The sequence below is a fragment of the Python bivittatus genome, unplaced genomic scaffold (genome assembly GCF_059951505.1).
Source record: "Python bivittatus isolate LINGU-HERP-01145 unplaced genomic scaffold, Pbiv_v1 ctg000960_np1212, whole genome shotgun sequence".
NCBI classification, from domain to species: Eukaryota; Metazoa; Chordata; class Lepidosauria; order Squamata; family Pythonidae; genus Python; species Python bivittatus.
In genome coordinates, this window is record NW_028277124.1 from 7,725,902 (window position 1) to 7,748,137 (window position 22,236).

Here is a 22,236-nt window from a genome sequence, read left to right on the forward strand (position 1 = left end):
CAGTCTCTTCTCACATTCATCCTTTGATTTCACTCCACGGTTCCTCTAGTTCCCTACAATGAGGTTCAGGATTTCAATGCAATCCATAATTGTCATCCTGAAAATGGTGGATATACTGTATGCTCAAGATCACGTCATGGAGGCTACCTTCTTCTTCTTCTTTATCTTGACTTGGAACTTGCATATGAGCAATTTATGATCTGGGGCTTATGGCCATATGTTTTTATTATTATTATTATATTATGTGATTTGCTGTGCACTGCCTTTTTGCTTAACAAAAATGTTATATATAAATAATAATAAAAAGAAAAATGTTGATTCAAATAGATCAACATTTAGTGCAAGCTTTTTGCACTCTAATTTTAGTGTCTTTAAAAAATTACAATAATTGAAATGCAAATTAGAAACATTTGTTTCAAATTCTGGTTATTTTTGGTTGCAATGTAGTTCATGTGTGCATGGATATAAATCTGAATATACATTTATTTTTAAAGAAACAAGCATAGGATCAGTCTCTATGACAATATTTTTCAGACTATATATCAGAAGCTTTTATTAAGAAACAATGTTGAAAAACATGCCCAATTTCTTGGTTAAGAGCTAATTATCTTTCATAAAACTGGTATGTGGGTAAGGGAGAGGATGATGTTTTTAAGATATTCTTTGATGTGTTGATTGGAAATCCACAAGTTTCCAACCAAAGAAGGTATATTTTTATGTGCAGATATATTGGAATATAAATCAGTATCTAAAGGGTTCCCAAGGATGGAAACCTTTAAAAACTACTGAACATTCAGAAAAATACGATAGTTTAGGTTCTTCAAAGTATAAGAATAAACTTTATTGTAGGCCAGTGAATGAAGTTTCTCTCCAGGAGACTTAGTTTCAAAATTCACCTCTTCTATGGACTTCATATATGGACTATGGCAAGTCACTTTGTCAGCCCCATGTACAAATATAATACCTTACTTCATGATGTTGTGGGAATAATGACTGATTATAATTTGATCTACTCAACATATCCCTGTGCAGCATTGTTTCCACAATATGCTAATGTCAATTTCTAATTATACTCACACAGCAGCTGTTAGAAATTTCAAGCCACCTGTAGCATAGGAGCAACAATTATTTTTAAGGTGACTATGGCAGCAATGCAGTTCTTCCCCAATGAAAGATCACTGAAGAAGCATAACTTAATAGCCATCAATAGCTAGTGGTGTTACTAGTATCAAAAGCTAAGATATTGCCCCATGACTAGTCGAAGTCTAAGGGCAGCCTTTATCTGACTTTCCTCAACCTGTTTGGCCCTCCCCTGTAAGATCTATAACTGTATGAACTGGCAGATCCATCCAAGGTATTTCCATTAGCTGAGTTCAGGGATTCAACCGATACCAAACAATTTATAAAAGGTGGGGGGGAGCCATAGATTTCCCCAGGCTGAAAACCTCTTTAATTAAACAAGGTTTACTGTTAGTGAAGCCAAGATTTTAAAATGAATTTACATTGGTACCTTTTGACTTGATTTGATATTTGGACAAGATTTCCTTGAAACTTCAACCACCCACTTTGTTTCCCCAATCTAATCTACAATCTAATGGAAGTTTTGACTCATAAGCTTAGAAGCTTTTACAGAAAAATGATATTAATCCCAAAATAAACAAATTTTAAAAATCCTCTAGTGTTGAAAATACCTTGGATTAATACTGTTGATAAAAATCAAGACAGATAATACCGTACCTCATTGCAATGAATGGTTTTATAAGGTTCTTTAAAATGCCACATGAAAAGATTGCTTCAAGACAGCAAAAGACCATTAAAAGAGATGTGCAGTAGAATCGTGATTTTCAGATGATTTTTTTTAATATTAATTACATTCTTTACAATATGCCCATTGCTTATTCATCTTTTTACTAGGAGCCATATTCCTACATATTCCAGCTTTGCTCAGGTGGGAGTCCATAAGCTAAGAAAACATTTTTGTGCCAGTAGGCTGATTTCTCAGCGGTAGATACTTCATGCCTTGCCATGAAATTTATGGATGGGCTTCTTTTATTTACTTGCTGAAAAAAATCCTCTCTGGAAAGGAGATGCTGCTAGAAAGAATAGCATGCTTTGCAAGCAAGTCTTTTTCAGGACAGGAGCAGGGCCAACTAGCACAAAATGCTTTGACTTCAAAGATGTTCAATGAAATCTGGAAATTATCCTGTGTGAGTTACACTGAGGCAAAGAACAGGGTTGCACAAGAACACTGCTATGTGTTGCATAGCTTCTGTGTATTCCCGTGCAGTTTATGCAAAGTACATAACAGCTTTATACTATGACTGGATCCCTCACTTTCCTTTTCTGCTGTCCCTTATAACACCCAAAATCTGCCATCTCAGCTACTGCATTTCATTTGGCTCAGGGGTGGCCCATTTCTGATTGTGATTGAATAAAAGAACTAACAATCCCATGCTATTCCTAAAGTACATTCATTCTGTAGCTTTATTTGAATTTTAATCTTAGTCATGGATATGCACTAAGCCAGTTACTACTTCTTAGTCATCCAGAATCAAGAATTAGCTTTCTTGGGCAGCAAAACAACTTTCAGACCTTCCACCTTTAGTTTTGTACATTCAGATGTCTCTCACCTTTGGACAGATGATCCCAGATCTGAGGTTGAGTCTAATTTAGACCAGAAACAAACTACAAGCAAGTTCTGAAGCTAACTTTTGATATTTGGAAATACTCATGGCTTTCTTGGTTCCTTGCAATAACAGTTTTGCCAATATTAAAAATAAACCAGAAAAGTAAAAAAGATCTAGAACATTTCTCTTCAGAATTCAGATTGTATAAATTTCCGACAGCCCTTTTCATTCTCAAAACTATTGATATTTGAAAGGTACAGTATCATTCTTCTATAGCTTTCTGTAGCAGTCTAATTTGTCAAGTTTCATAAGTGATTATTTTTGGACAGATAAGCTATGAGTGCTACAGCAACCCCTACATAGATGCCTGTTCCAATGGTGATTGATAGCACAGCCAAGAAGAGAGCTCGCCGTGAACTGGAGCTTGCTTGGTGGAAATCCCCTTTAGCAATGGCTTTGTTTGTCTGCAAGAATAGAAAAGGTTTGCATTAGTGAGCCTGAATATGGCAGCTACTTGACAGGAAACAACATGAAGAGATTTGATAAAGAATAGGAGATTTGGGATTTTAACTGCTGCCAAGATAGAAACAGCCAAATATTGTAGAGGTCATATCTACCCAGCTACTAAATCTTAATATAAGTGATACAGAATCAACACATCATTGACAAACTGTCACACAAAGTAAGGGTTTCTTAAAACATCCTAATTTGTAACTTTTTAAAGGGGAGGGGGCACATAAAGAGCAATCATACACATGTACGGCTGTTACTTTTAAATCTCAAATAGCCTTGACATACTTTTAATAATTTATTTTCTACTACAATGTAATACTCAACTTGGTTTATTATGTCTGTTTCTTGTACGTGGTTATGATGCAACTTTATCTTCTGTCAATTGTTTATCTGCTAACTGCTGTTCAAAAATGAAAGGGTTTATATTTTTAAAAAAGGAACATATTTGCCAATTGTAATCTAATGAAATGCTAATCCTAAAACAGTACGTTTTGCTCAAGAGCTGACTTATAACACTATTTTACAAATACACTGTGTTTTAGCAATGCAGAAGGAATTGTTAAATGTGCAAATGGCCATGCACCCCATTTAAAAACAACCCCAAAAGGTTTCAGTAATACATTGGCCCTGTCCTTACTTGCCACTATAGGCAGCATAATAGGCCATTCTTCTGTCTCAATCACACAAAGTTGATCTCATTTTTTACTGCAATTCATAGGTGAATTTTGCATAAAACAGAAAAAAGTGAACTTATGATTTATGGTTTTGATTATTAGACAGGCTAGATTATAGAAAGAAAAAAGTCATGTAACCATAGAGTAAGAGGTAAATTTATAATTGTACTTATAACTGCTGTAAAGATCGGAAGCTACTTCTTTCTATTTTTTCTTTCTTTTCTATTTTTCTTTTCCTTTCTTGCACTTTTAGCTTTCTTTCTGATTTCTTTCTCTTTCTTTTCTTCTTCTTACTTTCTATTAGTTTGTACTAGCTTTTAATCTTCCTTTTTAAAACTATATACGTACATACATACATACATATACACACACACATACATACATAAGAGTCAATACAACCAAACTAGTTCTAAAAAGCACATTCACCATTAAGCACTGGCAAGGGGCACAATCCTTTAGAAGACTCTGCACAATGCTCACAGAAATGAAAAGTAACTGCATAAGAGCATTTGGGGGCTGGTAGAACAAATAAATTATTTTCTTCACCTAATTAGTTGAATTTGAAGGAAGCAGGGGTGGATTTTATGTAAAATAGCTGTGAGCAAGGCAGTGCTGGAACTGAAAATAAATCTTAAGATTAGAATATATTCAACTACACACACACATGCAAACTTAAAATTAATGAGTAAGCTGTCTTTAGTTAGTGGATCTTAGAATTTTGTTTTTAAAAGTAAATCCCCTCTGAGGAATTAAAAGACAGCAAAATCCTGGTCTAGAACATGCTCTAACTCTGAAGTAGCCAAGCTCAGTGCAGATTCTGCCACCAGAGACATCCATTTCATACAGTTGTGGTAAAACCCCCATCTCTCTTTTCTTTGCTGTCCTGAAGGGCATTTCTGCAATAACTATGCATTTCAACTCTCCTTTTTTGAAAAAAATCCCATAGTGAGACTATGGTTGGCATCAAAATGACTGATGAGCCAATTTAAAAACCTCTCCAGGCTGAAATGTTTTCAATAGCAGACTAAGAACTTTAATAAACAAAAGTCACAGCAAGTACAAGAATGCTAAGTTGAGAACCCTTCATCATTAACAGCACAGGGCAAGCCAACTTGTTCAGCAGGAGATATTAGTAGAGACTGCAGTGCAGGTCCCTTGCAAAGGCCTTAGATCCTTCATCGCTGATCATTCTTCATTGTCTCTGCTATTCTCATCTATTTGCATAGGATGTCTCTGTGATTCTATGGGTTTCTCTGCAATTCTGTATTTGCAGTGTATAGAAAATATATTCTGCTGTGAAATCAAAATATCAAGCTTGATGGCAATTCAAAAAAATATGCTTTACATGCTTGTATGGGCTAAATATCTTCATGAGTGAAGTTCTGCAGTGCATCAGCAGAAGGAAGCTAATTGCTTAACCTATATTTGAATAGCCGTATTCCTATTTATTTATTTCTAACACATCTAAACAGCCTTTCCATGTTGGTTGAGGAATTATGGAAATTGTTTTCATACCTTTTCAAACCAATACCTTTGAAGGCAATAGGTTGGGGAAGGCTGGTCCAAAGTAGGTATTCTACAGTTACATAACCAAGGTAAAAATCATAGACTGGGTTCACATATCATGACATATCATTATTTGAATCATGGTTTGCTGAAGAAATCAGAGTGGCTGGTTCATATAAGGTGCTACAGCTTTCACACCAGAAAGGCCAAGGTTACTTCCCAAGCCAGAAGTAAACAAATCACTTTGTAGGTGAACACAATACATTAAAAGTGAATGTTTCTGGACTAATACAAAAATTGCTTGAGATTCATGCATTCTTATGAGATGGAAATATATATGTGAATCCAATTTAACAGATGGCTCAATTCATGCCATTCCTATTTCTTTTTCCAGTCCAAAATAAATTTATTTTTTAAAAGCAAGGATAAGCAAAAGAGATTGACTCACGTACAATAGAAATGAAAATGAAGAACATGTCAATTTAAAACAGATGCTGGTTGCAGAGAGCGAGAAAGGATGATCAACTAGTAAGAAACAGTAAGCAGGGCAAGGTAAAAAGAGTTGTGATTTTCAGCTGCTGATGTCTGGCAATCACATCTTCTATTGGAGGAGCCATAGGACAACTGGTCCCTGCAGGGAACTCTGGGAATACTTTGGATCAAATTATACCCATTGGCTAAGCACCAGAACATTTTAGGATTTATGTGGCTGTGAAATGAATATACAGACATTAACATGAATAGGGCAATCAATATTAGACCTGGGAAGATAGTGTAGAAGGACTAGAGTGACATGCCCAATATCATAAGGCACTTAGGGTAGAATAGGGACCGTACTTTATAGGAATGTGCTTTAGGAAGATTTCATCCCTGAACTAGACCCAGACATTCTGGAAACTAGAAAATATTCCTAACAAATCTGCAAAAAGTGACAAAACACCAACAGAACCTATTTAAATGATGTAGTTAAAAGCGCTACTTATAGTGTCTAAGCAGCTATGGAAAACACAGAAATGGCCGAATAACCTGAAAAAGAACAATTTGTATTCCAATACCAAAACAGGGCAGTGCTAAAGAATGCTCAAAATACCATACAATTGCACCTCTCTCACATGCTAGTAAGATAATGCACAAAATTTTGCAATTCACGCTTCAACAATACATAGAACAAGAACTGCCAAACAGGATTCAGAAGAGGCATCATGAGACCACATTGCTAATATTCAGTAAGTAGTAGAGAAGGAAAGGGAGTTCTAAAAAGACATATATTTCCCCCTTATTGAATATACAAGGGCTTTTACTCCGTAGACCTCAACATACTGTGGATAGCCCTTAAATTTCTGGTAATCAGCCATTAGAAAGGAATATGGAACAACTAAATGGTCCAAAATTGGAAAAACAGTGCACCAAGAATGCATACTGTCATGTTATGTTTTAATTTATATGCAGAATATATCATGAGAAATGAACCAGAAAAAATAGAAATTGGAATTAAAATTGCTGGGAGAAACATCAACAACTTCAGATATGCTAATGGTACTTTGATAGATGTTTTAGAGTATCTTGCTGAAAATAAAAGAGAGTGCAAAATTTGTCTGTTGCTTGGTATAGTATTAACAAAAGATTATTTCAACAGGCAGTATTAATCCAGTGCAAATAAGCACAGAAGAAGTAGAAACAGATTTTATCTTGCTAGACTTAAAAATTCATGGGGATAGTGGCTGCAACCATTAAATAAAGAGGTGTCTACTACTTTGGAGAAAGTCTGTGATAAATCTAGACAAAATATTAAAGCGCAGAGACATCACATTGACAGTAAAGGTATGTACTACCAAGGTTATGGGTTTCCCATTTGTAACATATGGCTGCGAAAGCTGAATCATGAGAAAGGTTGAGTTGAACAAAGGAAAATTGTGGCTTTGAAACATGATGCTGGGAGAATACGTTGAACTGCAGGAGAATAAATCATTCAATATTAGATGAAGTAAAACTAGACTGCTCACTGGAAACTAATAAAGAAGAAAACACTTTGATAAGTTGGAACATAATGTGAAGGTGAGAGTCATCGGAGAAGACCTTGATGCTTAGAAAAAGCCGGCTGAACAAGAGGCTGAGAAAACAAGGTAAATAGATACTATCACTGATGGCGCAAGCTTAAACTTGTAAGAATTCAAAGAAATAATGTCTGTTGGGTCAAAAAGATACAGACGTGACTGAATAACAATAATTTAAGGATGCAAAAAACTTCGGCATGAGAGAAAAGGTAAGTCAATTACAAATTCACTCATGTACCAACAAGGATGGAAAATATATATGGAAACACTCATTTAATGTATATGTGATGAAAGCAATAACTGAATTCTACAGCTATTCCTGCCTGTTTCATATCCCCCAAATGTGTTAGGACCAATTCTCAGAATTACCTGGGAACTGCACGAGTTTCATTCCCAACACATCAGAACATATTGGGAAGGCTATTTTTCAACCTTGTATACCACTTACAAATTAGCCCCCAAGGGTTCACAATTTTGCTGGTGCTTTCTCATGCATATTTAATCAAAAGTAAAACTAGTAATGTAAATCAAAATTTATTATGGCTTTGTGAGCTGTCCAGATTTGTGACATATAAGATGGGTGGCCATACAAATCTTTTAAATGCATACAGGACATACATACATACATAATTTTTTCACATATTTGTGAAAATGTGGCATTTTGATTAGTAATAAAAGCACTGTTCAACTGTGACTGTTTTCTTTTTCCTCGTGGACCAGCATGTTTAAATATATCTATCCAGTTTTCTTTATATTATCATCTCTATACTAATGGGATAGTGCCTATCTGCACACAATGCTAAATGGAATAACAAAATTGTACAAATACCTCATGTGACAAATAGAAAGCAGCAATTCCCAATGGCCAGAAACAACAGAGCATGGAGAACACACTGAGTCCAAGATGATCCCTGGGAGGCATCATAAGGAAATGGTCTTCACTATCAGTGTCACTTGAATAATCACTCTGGAACAGTAAGAGAATAGGACCATGAAACAGATAAATATTGAACCTGTTAGAAATCATAAATAGACTGAATGGATAAAACAAGAAAGATACGTTGGCCAGCAGCCGAAACACTTGAGATAGTCAACTTGTGTTGGGTTCAGATAATACTTCATCTGTGTAACATGGGATACTCTTGCATGCAAAACAATGTTTTAACAAAATCCTTGCACTGTGGCTGTAACAGTGCTTGAACAGCTCTTGAAGTAGATCAGGTTGGAAGCAGGTGACATTGAGACCCTGAGACACAGATATTTGAAGTCAGTTCACCCTGACTGGTGATTAGTGGCTACAGAGACACTAAGCAAAATAAACAAGGCTAGAGAAAATTGGAGAAATTATATCTAAACTGGAAATGTACCAGTTTTCCCTTACTTAAGGGAAAAAGCAGCAATATAAAATAGTGCTAAGATACAACCACTGTCTAGACTGCATAATATTTATACTCTTACCTCTACTCCTACTTCTATTGGCCAACTACACAATTTCACTCAGTGTATACATTTAATTTCATTTCACCCCAAGGAGCATGCAGGAGGAATACAACTCCACAAAACTGTTTGTTTCTTTGTTTATTTAATAGAAGTTATTCACTGTCTCAATCTAGTCAGACTCTAGGCACTTTACAGTAATGCAAATACAATAATAATACTATAAAAATAATATAATTTAAATAAAATACAAGCCAATTTCAATGTTGATGGCTCTGCAATCAACCCCAAAGGTCCTTCAGAAGAGCCAGGTCTTCACCAATTTCCAAAATGCTGTAAGAATGGAGGCCAGCCTCACCTCAGAGGGCAGGCTGTTTCATGGCGGGGGGGGGGGGGGGAGCCCTCACCAAGAATGCCCACCATCAGGCCCCCTCCTGTAGTACCTTCTGGTAGGTGGTAACCCATAACATGTTAACTTAGGCCATCCCAGCCAGGAAAGCAAAATTTACTTCAGAAAGGCATCTCTTATTACTGAAGATCCAAGCCATATAGAGTTTTAAAGGTGGTAAGCAGCAGACTTTATATTGAACTTGGACTGGAACCCAGTACCTATCCCCAACAATCTAAGTCTAAGCCCAACAATACCAAGTACATTCTGCTTACTCTTTAGAGTGCTTATGCATTACACATCTTAACAAAATGCCTTGAAATGTGTAGAACTGCTTTGCTTTCAAATGTGATTGGTCTACATCTCTCATCATTCCAAGGGTTAGGGTTACTTGATCTACTAATTAGGGATTATGGGATCTGTATTGGGGATACCAAGTTGGGGAAGGCTAATGAAGAACAATCTGCAAGATATTGGTTTAGATTGATAAACCGCTGGAGTATTTGATGGGCTTGCCAAGAGGGGACCATAGAAGATATCTGAGTGACATTAAGAATAAGGACAAGAAATAATGTAAGAAGGGTATATGAGATGAATCCCAGTAAAAGAGGATAATTTGACTGCAAATAGGAGTTCTGATCTGTATCTTGAAATGATATAGCTCCTGGGACATGCTGCTGACAGTGACAATGTCAAACCCAGCATATTTCTTTAAAAAGTAACTTGAATGTATATGTTAGCTGCCAACAGACTGAAAAAATGTTACTTATAAAAATGTTCTTAAACTCCAAAGTGAAATTAAGGACAGTACTGCCAAAGAGGCATTTGGGAGATGGCCAAGTGAAGGGAAAGACTTGAATATTTTCTTAATTTTAAGTGATTTGAAATTGAGCCACAAGGGACTTAAAAAAAAAAGTGAAGCTTTTATCTTACTTACTGGCAGGAACAATAAAAAAGCGAAGTAATTTCATTAACTGACTACTTCAATTCAGGTAAGCAAACAGTAACTGCATCCCATTTGAATGTACTGTACTGACTACTAGCATTTTAGCAATCCTTGTATTCAAATGTATTCAACAACAGCTGGCTTGCCAAAAGCTAACCACCTCTCCCACAGACATCCAATACAAACCACCATGGGGAAAAAATGACAACACCTGTATCACTGCAGTCAGCACTGCAGCACAAAGCCCAGCCTTTCATACTTGATCCCAACATAAGACACAGTATGCACGTCACATGGTTTGCATCATAACATTACGGTGCACATTTTGTCCTGGCCCCTTTGTAAACATTTATCCTTCTTATCGTCTCTCAGGTGGCTTCAACGTATCTTGCTTCTCCATTTTTGTTTTCATTTACATTTTTAAAACATTATTTGTGCATGATTCTATTTCCCATGTAGAGACACAAAGCTGGTTTCCAATTGTGGGTGCCTCCCTGTGATGTTTTAACTTCTTGTCTCTGAAATGATAGTGATGTCCTTGTTTGCTTGAATGAAAATGTCTTAAATCAGTAAAGATCTGGAACAAAATATTTTTCAGTTTCATGCAAACTTCATTTTTTTTTTGCATTTTAATTAATGAGTCCATAGTATGTATATTATCCTTGTATTCGTAAAAACAAAAAGTGACTTTTAAGGGTTGTTTTTGCTACTGCAAAAAATATTAAAATAGAAATCCAGACAGCATACAGACCTACAGTACTTGTTTTTGTTTTGTTACATTTTGTAATTTGTTCCTTTTTTGGTATTGAACTTTTTGTTGTATGGGTGTTAAATGTATTGCTGGAGCAGAGAAAGATCTTTGGAGCAACACTGGCCAACTAACTGTTTAACAAAAGTGTCTGTCAAGTAATGAGTAATGTTATTGAAAATGAATGGGCATTTAGATAAGAACATCAATTCTGTACAAACTTACTACAGTACTTAAGTGTGTAAATCAAGAATGGATACCAGTTATCCATCCGGATTGTTGAGTGGCATCAGCCCTATCCGGCATGGTTAGTGGTAAGGGACCACAAGAACTGCAGTGCATCCCTGTTTTAAATACACTTTCTATAGAGATCCAATGGCAATTACAACTACCAGATTACAGATAACAATCTGGCAAAGTTAAATGTTCAGATGCTAAACAGGTGTTTATGTTTTCCTGTTAGCCTATTGTAATAAAAATAATATTCTTATGGCACCTTAAAATCTAATGAATATATTACAGCATAATCTTTCACAAACATCACAAAAATGTACAGGGACATCACAATAAATACCTTAGGAACAATACACCTGTTTGTTTACTAAATGCCCTCAACTGAAATCAGCTGATTTCCACTGCATCAGCTGGTTTTTACTTTGGATTGTTCCATAAGAGAAGGAGGGGACAAAAGACAATGATTATAAATATCAAAAGGACAAAATGATAAATGATTTTTTTTAGCTCACATTTACTATGTACAATCTTGTCAAGATGGAATAAATATATTAGGGCAGAGGTGATAAACTGTTTTGGAAAGTAACAATTCCTCAGAATATGCTGGCAATGGGTGGAGCCAAATCCAACAGTGGGCATGGCCAGAACCTAAAGTAAGAAAGCCACCCCTATTTATTTCCTCCTAATCCAACAGACTGCAGGGATGAGATTAATTACCCTTGCTAGAATTTTTGACATTAGGTCAACAGACATGCATAACTCCTGAATTGTTTCCCACTCCTAATTTAGGTGTTTCCACAGTATATTTCATAAACCCAAATAAAGGATTTAGATAAAAAAGCAGCTGTTGGAGAAACATTTGATAATATTTCACTTTACAGTATGCACAGTACTAACTACTCACATCATATAACTTTGCTTTAATAGTTGTGTTCTAACTGAGCTTTTCAATACAGAACAATGGATATATGGCTACATTTTGTCACAAAAGCAACATGGCACTTCTTATGCTGCTTCAGTAATGTCTGAATCCTATTCCATTCCATACTGTGGTCTGAATTATGGAATTTTTTCTCTTTATCTTTTTTGGACTTTATTTTTGGGTATAATTTTTGCAGTTTTAAGAGATGAACCAAATAAATAAAGCAAGATGTTTTGAAGATCGTAAGGGCTGATTTGCACATATAAGCATATCAGCTGATCTCTTAGTTTAATTCCTTCATATGAATCATGAAGTACATCATAATCTTCTGGTGGATTGGCCAGTTTCTTCTCTTAGCTATGGAGACCTCCTAAGAACTTGATCCCAGGAAACTTTTCTTATGTCCTAAGTATCAGTATATCTCAGTTTAGAGAGATTAGATTTCCCCTAGCTATACTGATTTTGTGTATTTTCATGAAAACACAATCACAGAAACATAAACATACAAGAAACCTGTCCAGGTACAGTTATTTAGAACATGAAAGTTTACATGATAAGCTTGCAGCTTATCATGTAAACCATACCTGATACATTTTTGTTTACAAAGTTACAGGAGCTCTGTACTTTTCCATATTAATCACTCTGTTGTTAAAAACAGCTTTCCCACCTCTATTTCTGCCGTGTCCCTCAGCCCAGCAAATAGGGCAATATTTCCTGAACTTCTAGAATCAGAGGAGCCCTTTCTTTCTGAATTAGTACTGTCTACACAATTGACTCTTGCATCCTAAAAGGTTCAGCCTGCACAAGAAGAATTCATTGTTAATTAGGGTTTCCTGCCCACACCTCCCAATTCTGAATTTGGCTTCTGATGAAAATGAAGCCAACCAGGCGAAATGGGCGCTATCTTTGTGCATGGATAATCCTCTTTCTCCCTGCACTGGGACTACTGTACATGAATGATGCAATCACACTTGCTGCAGCAAAGGAGATGAACAGGAAGAAAATAACAGTGACTCATCCAATCAAACAAGCCTTTTCTGTGGGTGGGCACTATTTCATTATTTAAATAATGTTAACACTTTTAGCATGTTTTAAAACAGAATGTATCCTACCACAATTTATCCTACCATATTGTTTGCAACTGACAATACACCAACAAAATTTCCCTGACCTCTAGTTCCTGGAAGTCGTCATCATCATCTTCTTCTTCTTCTTCCACGTCATAGGAGAGGGTCTGGATCTTTATCTCATCTGTGGACAGACTGACAAATTTGCCATCAGGATAATCCAGGCAGCCTTTGGTGGGTGACTTGTCCTCAATAAAGGTCGTTTCACAGCATTCTGCACTCAGGCTTTCTCCCCACGATCGTAGCATGCTCTCTGAATAGAGGATGATGTTTGGATGATAGCGGGATTCTACTGTCTGTGGCAGAGTACTGGGGTCAAGAAGCTGTTGTATCGGGTCATTTTGGGAGTAGTTTGGGGAGTAGAGAGTCCCAACTGGCCGACCCTGATACTGAGCAGCTGGGTACACAGACACCAACCCCTCCCTGTTTTCAGCCATTAAGTTCCTTGTGTTAATCAACCCATTCTTCTTCTTGGTGTCAATTGCCTTATTATGCTTATTAAGCACACCTTTCTGCTTAACTAAGCCATCCATCCTGGATTCCTTTTCCTCTATTGTATCAACGAATTGTCATTCCTCTGATAAATATCACATAGAAAAAAATTATTCCATTTTCCTGAGGCAGAGAGAGAAAGGGGGGGGGGAGAAAGAACGCTCATTATAGAAGAGAAATAAGCATCCACCTTTATGCCAATCTGATACCAGCTCTTAACAGTTGAAAATAAATTTAGCCCTTGCAGATGCAAATCATATTTCTGAAGCATTTGGTACAAATGCTCATTGTTAGTAAACTGAAGATAGAACTGAAAATTATTTCACAATAGAGAAGTTTTTTACATCATTGGACAGTTAATGCAGCATAATGTCCAAGAGCCAGAGAGGTGGCCCATGAAGCATCTGGCTCAAATCATACCTCTGAACTAGGCCTTAGACAAGCTAATACCTTTCAGACATTCTTATATATGCAAAATAATACTAACTTACATTTAGAGGTATTATAAAATATAAATATATAAAATAAAATAGAAAGGAATATACTTTGCAAGAGGTAGAATACAAACATTCCATCAAATGCTGTCCCTCTTTAAAAAAAAACTGCAACTCACTAATTCATTTTACAGACTTAACACTGTAGAATCCTTGGGGTTCTCTGAGCTTGGTTGTTTACTTGCAGACGTTTCATTATCTGACTAGATAACATTTTCAGTGCTAGAAGGGAGTGGGGTTTGGTCTCTGTTTATATACAGTGGCTTGCCCTGTCAGTGTTGGTGGGGGTGTTGTTTTTTCCCTGGTAGTTCCTAGATTAGGTTGTTGTTTACTGTTTGTCTGGGTTGGTAGTTCCTTGATTAGGGTATTGTTTACTGCTTGATTGTTTGGTGTTCATCCTGGTGTTCATCCCTGCATATTGTTGATTACTGGCGAGGAGGTGTTCTGATCTTTTTGTTTCCTTTTTATTGTCTTTTTTGAATGCTGTATAAATGTTTACCTCTATGTGCCTGTTGATGGCTGCCTTGTCTGAATACCAAGCTTCCAGGAATTCCCTCGCATTTTTGGATTTAGCTTGGTCTAAGATGCTGACAGTTTCCCAGTTAAAACTATGGTTGAGTCTGTCCATGTGTTGTGAGATTAAGGAGTTTTCATCGTGTCTTCTGACTGCTAGTTGGCGTTCATGGATGCACTCTGCAAGACTTCTGCCTGTCTGTCCTACGTAGTGGCTGTTGTAGTTCTTACACTGTATGTTGTAGATGGCTCCTGTTTTTCCTTCTTGGGCTACTGGGTCTTTTGGTTTACTTAACATGTTTTGGAGGGCTTTAGTTGGTTTGTGTCCTACAGAGATGCCATGTGGTTGTAATAGGCTGTTGGTTGTTTCTGAGATGTTGCTGATGTATGGCAGTGTTATCCTTTTCATAGCTTGTGTTGGTTGTGCTGTAGTGGGTTGAGTGGTCAGGTACTTTTTGATAAAGTTGCGTGGGTATCCATTTTGTTGGAAGATGTTGCATAAGTGGTCTGTTTCCTTTTCCTGCTGTTTTGGATTGCTGCAGTGTGTTTGTGCTCATCTGAATAATGTTCTTACATAACTCCTCTTGTGGGAGGTTGGGTTATTACTTTGGTAATGGAGCACCTGGTTAGTGTGAGTTGTTTTTTTGATAGATTTATGTTTCTAATTTGTCAGAGAAAAAACAACACCCTCACCAACACTGACAGGGCAAGCTGCTGTATATAAACAGAGAGCAAACCTCACTCCCTTCTAGCACTGAAGATGTTACTTAGTCAGGTGATGAAACGTCTGCAAAAAAACAATCAAGCTCAGAGAACCCCAAAGACTCTACTGTTCAACCCTGAGCTACATATATTCTCCTCTATTGAGACTTAACACTATCAATAATTCTGATAAAACAGAATGAAACATATGTATTTTATAGTTACTTTCTGAATAACTACATTCAAAGAGCTCAGGAGCAATGATGGGGCCAAAATTCTCTAACATTATTACAACCAATCCCTTTGATTTTTTCTAATTATAGCATTTCAGAGGTGACTACTTATACACCTAGGTCCTTGTCGTCTTAAATGTTTTTTTTTAATTTAATTGATTAAAAACTAATTCAGTTTAAACTAATTCAGTTTAAAAGACTGATATTAATTGTACCTCTGATGATATTGCTGCAGGAGAAATCAATGCGGTAGACTTTGGTCTGGAGCATCTAATAAATGCAGATGCCAAACAGCATAAATCCTACATGGTTTGATACACTTTGTTCAGCTCACACAGAACTCCCCCATGTTTTAGTATGGCCAGCACATTATTTAATATACAAAAGCTTACTTGGTTGCATTTATGAAAAAGAGAATCATGTAAATATGATAAAGAACTAGTGTGTGTATGGAATAAAGATCATATTTCATTGGGCACAGATTTGGCACTGCAACTATATAATCTACCCAGAATTTAAAATTAATTTGCAGATTAATTTATGTACACTATCACAACTAAGGTGCAAGAGTCTAGTTAAATACTTACTTGACAGTAAATTGGGAAATAAGAATAAGAATAATAAGATAAATTACTCTGTAATGTCACCTTCTGGCCCTTGAAGCTCTGAGGCATGTGGCCAGAGAAAAACAGGTCCCTCCTTTTCTAAAGGAGATGGAACAAATGTGCAATATCATTTAAAAAGTCATTTTATTAGCAATAAGAAAAAAGTAATATTTCCTTTTTAACTCTAGACAGAAATTTTCTAAAACAATTACAAGTGAATGAAATAAGGCATTGAGCATTGATAAAATCTCAAATGGTATCTTAAACATCAATAAAATGCTGTTTTAGCAATTTTTTACTTTACTGATTTTTTAATTCATTTTTAAATGATACTTAAGTATCTTAAGCTTCATAAAATGCTATAGTGGAGACTAGTACAGATCCACAATGGGTGGGCCTAAGACTGAGAAAAACTACAGGGTGTTTGCATGCAATACACTTGGATACAAACCCTACTAGAAACAGCCAAGCAGATACATCCCCCAGAAAATAAAGCATACAATAGTCATGCTGCATTTTAGCTTACTGATCCCTGTTAGTCTGTGATTCAAGTTTACATGGATAACCTTGCTACCCACATATATTTAAGGGTTTAGGAGCTCTCTGGATCCCAATCTGGAGCTCCTTCCCTTTCCTCCATTTCTCAGAGAAACCAGCTTAGCTCTGTTTATAATTGAGCCAAATACTTTTACTTTTCCATAGACCTGGAGAACTGCCCTCTGCTTTTCAGAACAGGGCCTTTTTCGGCTGACTTCCAGGATGTTCCTGAGGTCCCGTTCCTTCCTTCACCTCCAGCCTCCATCTCCAGGTACATCTTCCAGTGATTCCCCCCACTCCATCTCTCTTACATGACTCAAGACAAGGCCTTTTAAATAAAAGATGGGACTGGAGGAATTTCTCTTCTTTCCCACTCTTTTCTTATGGCTAGGATTCTGAAATGATTGAACTTTTGTTCTCTTTTGACAAAAAGGAGAGATTGTTTTGATTTATGTGCCACCCCCCTGTTTGGGTTTATGTGCCGTCAGGCACATTCTCCTCAGGAAGCAAAGAGATTCCATGTCTAATAGATTGGCCATCTGGGATGAGTGCATTGGGAGGCAGACTGTCTAGCTGGCCAACGTCTGGCAGATTCTGGAGTGCCCATTCAGTACAAAAGCAGACTGCAGCTAACGGTTAAGAAAAAAATTCTAACAGTAATCAACAATGGAGTCAATAAATCAGAGAGGTGATGTGCTTGGTATATGTCACCAGAGAAATTGTCTAGAATGTATAAAGGCACTTCAAATTTATGTTGGAAATGAGAAGAACAAGAAGGGTCATTTTATCATGTTTGGTGGACATGTAAAAAAGCTATAAAATTTTGGATTCAAATACACACACTGATTCAGGGGATTTAAAAGATTAATATACAATTGAAACCAGAGGTTTTTCTTCTGGGACTGATGGACAAACAGTTGGGGGAAAAAATCATGAAACTTTGTTTTTGTACACGATAACTGCAGCGAGATTATTGTATGCACAAAGATGGAAAGATCTGGCAATATGTACAATGGAGGAATGGTTGCTGAAGATGATGGAACTTGCTGAGATGGCTAAATTGACTTCTTTCCTCAGAGAAAAGACAACATCTACATTTATTGCTGACTGGAAACCCCTTATAGAGTTTTTGTGTGAAACAGAAAAAAAATGAACTTCTGATTTATGGTTATGATGATTAGACAGGATAGATTACAGAAAGAAGAGAGTTACATTGTAACCATAGAATAAGAGATAAACTTGTACTTATAGCTGCTGTAAAGAAGATTGGAATCTACTTCTTTGTATCTTTTTTCTTTTCTATTTTTCTATTTTTTTTCCTTTCTTGCACTTTTAGCCTTCTCTTTGATTTCTTTATTTTTCTTTTCTTTTTCTTACTTTATATTAGTTTGTATTAGTTTTTCTTTTTTTAAAAAAATGTTTAATAAAATTATATTTAAAAAAGAGAGAGATGTGAATGTGTTCAAATGGGAACCAGAGTCGCTGATGCTTTTGTGTGGATTCCAGTACTACATGGGAGGGAAGGAGGGAAGAAGGGTTTGAACTACAGCCCCTCCCAACTCTATGGTTCTCTGCTAACTCAGAAATATTCTCTTTTTGTTCAATATTCCCAGTCAGCTTGGTTCTGCTTCACACAAAATTACTTTCCTACCCCAGGAATGACAAGCCTTTTATGACATGCAGGATATAATCAGACTTATGTGGCTTTCAGAAAGGAAGTGTAACTTTAAAAAGTGGATGGAGCTAAAAGTAGGAAGTGGATGGGGTCACAGCAAAAAGATGGGCTCTGAATGAATGTATTAAATAAATGAATAAATAAATAAATAGGCTGTCTCTGGAAGTTCCCAGATATAACTTCCAAGAGATCAGGCAGAAGAGCTTTTAAGTTTTAACACATATAATATATACACAATTATTCCATTTCAATTTTACCTCTCTGTAATATTGAGCAAAACACAGTAACAGAATTTTCCAGGGACAAATGTAATGAATTATATATTCCATTGCCGAAACAAATAATGAACAACAGAATTGATAATAAAGTGTTTTTAAGACTTGATTAAAATGTCTCATTTATTCTAATAATGCCTGGCCAAGTAGATGTTGCAAGGCATTTCTGAAAAGCATCATCCAAGCGTCACCCAGCATTAATAACATTTCATACATTTTCGTCAATCATCCATTCTTTGGTGAACTAGTACTTCAACTTTAGATATATTTACATTAATTTAATTCAAATGAAGGTTCCATATTACATAATTGGTCAACTACAAATTACCAATATCTGCTCTATTTATGCATGAAATAAACTTTAACATACTCAACTGTTAGTCCTGCACAGAAGAATGTGTACCTGACCATTGAACCACTCTGCAGCTGCTGAAAATCACTACATCTTACTTTTTTTCTTTTTGAATATGCCTTTTTCATATACCAGGGCTATATTTCTGCAGAATATGGAAGTATGGTTTCAAATAAAGATATTTACATTCCTACTGTATTTGCAACAGAATCTTAACTATTCCTTCATTTATACATGGCACAGGGCCTGGTTACTTGAGGGACATCCTGTCTCCCATAACATCTGCCTGGCTGATTCAATCCTGCAGGGTTGGCATGCTCCAGGTTCCTTAGATTAAATAAAGACATCTCTCAGGACAAAAGTCTTCAACCATTGTTCATATCCCCACAACCTAGGATTCATAGGCATTCTGCTTTAGAAGTCCTATTCCCAGATATTGGCTACTGATAGGTTTATTCTCCATGATTTTTTCTCAATCCCCAGTTTCCATCACAATCTTGCAGCAATACCTTCCACAAACTGATTACGTTATATACGTTATAAAGAAGAACTTCACTGTCTCTTCTGTACTTACTACCAAAGTAGATAATGAAAGACAGAAAAGCTACTGTAATTTGAAGTCACTCCCTATACCTAACGAGAAGGAAAATCTGAAACAAGTTGAAGATTGTATTTAGATACTGGGGAAGCTATTTCCAATATATAAATAGTTTCAAAATTCACTTTGAATACCTTAGAATTGCCTAAGGTAGTGAGATCAAGGAAGAACAGATAGCAAAACATTTCAGAAGGCTACATCTTAAACGACCTGGCTTCCATTGGATGCTAGAAGAAATGCTTTAAAACAAGAAGTCAAAGAACAGAAAGCTAAGACACATCACCGACTTTGGTCCAACCCACCCTTTTAGATCTTACTGAGTCAGAAATGGTACAATGTTCTACTGTATAATGATTTTCCTAAATATTTACACATTGAAACCCAATTATCCACATTAATTCCCTAACTGCCTACATCAGAATTATCTCAAACTCTGATTTCCCCACCTCAAAATAAATAAATAAATAAATCTAGACATGCAGTAAACCCCGTAAAATATGAATTAAAACCCTCCAACTTTATGTTAAAGTTGCAATTCTAGTAACTTAGGCATTTTTACAGAAATCTGGAAATGAGAAATAGAAAGGTCCCTCATATAAATCTACATTTAAACATCTATTTTTGAGCATTTGTTTATTCTAAAACATATACTTACAAGTTACAACACTCTTGGCAGATACCACAGAAAATACCCTCTGTGCCCCAGGAATGCAATGAAGCTCCAAGGTGACAGCGCTCAGAGCCTATCCAAAAGTTGCTACTGAGGTAAATTTCAATTTCAGAGAAATCTTTTAAATCTATGAGATAAATCATGTTAACTGTATTTAATTAACTTTTAATTACATTTAAATTCAATTAAATCCGTTTTGCCTTTTTTTCTGAAATGTGTCCCCCAGCCACATAAAAGGTAAGTGTGTTTTCTTCAGCCAGCCCTCGAACCATTCCACATTTCTTTCTTATACTGCATCATCTATGCACAGCTTCCCGAAACGTATACTGTATGAGTTATTTGAATAAACTGGTATGGCATATTGAGGACCAAGAGGAAGGAAAGAACCCAAACGTGCGTCTCCGGTGCATTCCTGTATTATTTCTCTAAGCATGTCCTCCGCATGCCAAATGCCATGCAATGCAGAACTGGGGCATCTCGCCAGCAAAGTCTGCGCGTGCAAAAGACTACAAGCGCGAGCAACTTTATCTGACTGGACGAGCGCTCGGTCCAGAGGCACATACTCGCTCTTACGCGAGAAGCAGCAAGCTGGGACTGAGGGTCCGGAGCTCCGGGGAGGCGCACGTGCCTCGCATGCAGAGTCCCAGGTATGACGATCCCGAATGATCGGGGGCGAAGCACAACTGGGACAGCCTCTCTGCCCGAGAACCTGGCGATTGGCTGCAGATCGAAGGGGGACCGCTCCCTAACACCGTCGAAGGGAAGGCGAATCCACGCCTTTTCCCATGGCATTTTCGACGACATTCAAGTCCCAGGCTAAGGTCCACCCCGGGAACGGCCTCTCGACCACGCCTCCGTCCTTGCTTATAGTCCTGCGCCACTTATAAATCGCTCCATCGCGGGATAAAATACCTCCTTCCCCGCGTTTGGAGGCATTTCGCGGGCTCTGCCTCGTCGCCTTTATCTCGCCCTCCCTCTGCCACAATTCTGTGCTGGGACTCACCTCCGGACGCTGCAGCAGCACAGCAGGAGGAAGGTGACCTCAGGCGTCACCGTCGAACTTGGGACGGCGGCAAGACCTCCGGAAAGCGGCTGTTTTTCCAAATCCTCCTCCCTCCCGCCCCGCGTCCCTCGCCTGCCGCGGCTGCCGTCGGCCTCTTAACTATGACGCCCCGCATACAAATCAAAGCAGCGAATTTGGGGCGCGAAGGGAAGAGGATCGGCAGCCACAGACGGTGATTCCACGGAGGGGTGGGCTGTAGCCGGCGAGGTCTCGCCTCGTGGTGGCGGGAAAAATACACGGGAGGTGGGAAAAAGCGGCAGAGAGAAGGAGCCGTACCATCTGCGGTTGCTGCCGCCGCCGCCGCCGCCCGCCCACCATGGTGCGGACGGGGACTAGGAGTCGGTGCCGGGCGCTGCAGCGCTAGGCGAGCGAACAGCGGCGGGTCTTCCGAGCTTCTGCTGCTACTGCAATCGCGGCTGGGCTGCCTTGACAGAAGGAATTTACAACCCTGCACAGAGAACGGGGGGGGACACCAACACAGAGATCCCCCCGGGTCCTAGAGAGAGCCAATGCACGCTGCCGCGTACTGCGGAAGAGAGCCGTCAGCCTTTATCGGCGCTCAGCAGGAGGCGACCCCCCCTCCCCAGGCTGAGGCGAGAAGAGTGGACTCTTGTGAATCAGTACCAAGTAGCAACAACCCTCGAAATACGTGTCGCCTTCATTGCTTACACCTACTTGGTTTATTTACTGCGTTATGACGATCGGAAGCGAGCAAACATGGCCAAGTGTCAGTGATTCCAGGGGTATTATGATCACTGATAGTGAAATTATTGCTTATATTAATTCACAGCATTTTCAAAACATGCAACAATGAAACAACGTCCAGCAAGCCAAATTCAAAAGCAGGAAAG

General features: G+C 37.7%; 1 protein-coding gene across 4 annotated transcripts; it reads right to left on the reverse strand.

Moving 5' to 3' along the window:
• Nucleotides 1–864: 864 nt before the first annotated feature.
• SYNDIG1 (synapse differentiation inducing 1) lies at nucleotides 865–21,811 on the reverse strand. Of its 4 annotated transcripts, none has more exons than XM_088131490.1 (5): nucleotides 21,662–21,811; nucleotides 20,308–20,449; nucleotides 13,221–13,791; nucleotides 8,204–8,341; nucleotides 865–3,091 (listed from the first exon to the last, which is right to left on the reverse strand). In XM_088131490.1, the coding sequence occupies exons 3-5, from the start codon at nucleotides 13,707–13,709 to the stop codon at nucleotides 2,933–2,935; spliced, it is 786 nt and encodes a 261-aa protein (XP_087987616.1). In that variant the 5' UTR covers nucleotides 13,710–13,791; nucleotides 20,308–20,449; nucleotides 21,662–21,811; the 3' UTR covers nucleotides 865–2,932. The 4 variants fall into 4 exon arrangements, with proteins under 4 accessions (XP_087987616.1, XP_025025268.1, XP_087987617.1 ...); XM_025169500.2 differs by having other exon boundaries at nucleotides 21,326–21,811; XM_088131491.1 differs by lacking the exon at nucleotides 20,308–20,449.
• Between the last annotated feature and the right edge of the window lie 425 nt (nucleotides 21,812–22,236).

Coding starts and splice junctions, on each gene's coding strand:
- SYNDIG1 (XM_088131491.1), bottom strand. CDS start 13,709: ATGGATGGCTTAGTTAAGCAGAAAGGTGTGCTTAATAAGCATAATAAG. Junction 8,342..13,220: donor ACGACTTCCAGGAACTAGAG/GTCAGGGAAATT, acceptor TTACTGTTCCAG/AGTGATTATTCAAGTGACAC. Junction 3,092..8,203: donor CTTTCTATTTGTCACATGAG/GTATTTGTACAA, acceptor CTATTCTTGCAG/ACAAACAAAGCCATTGCTAA.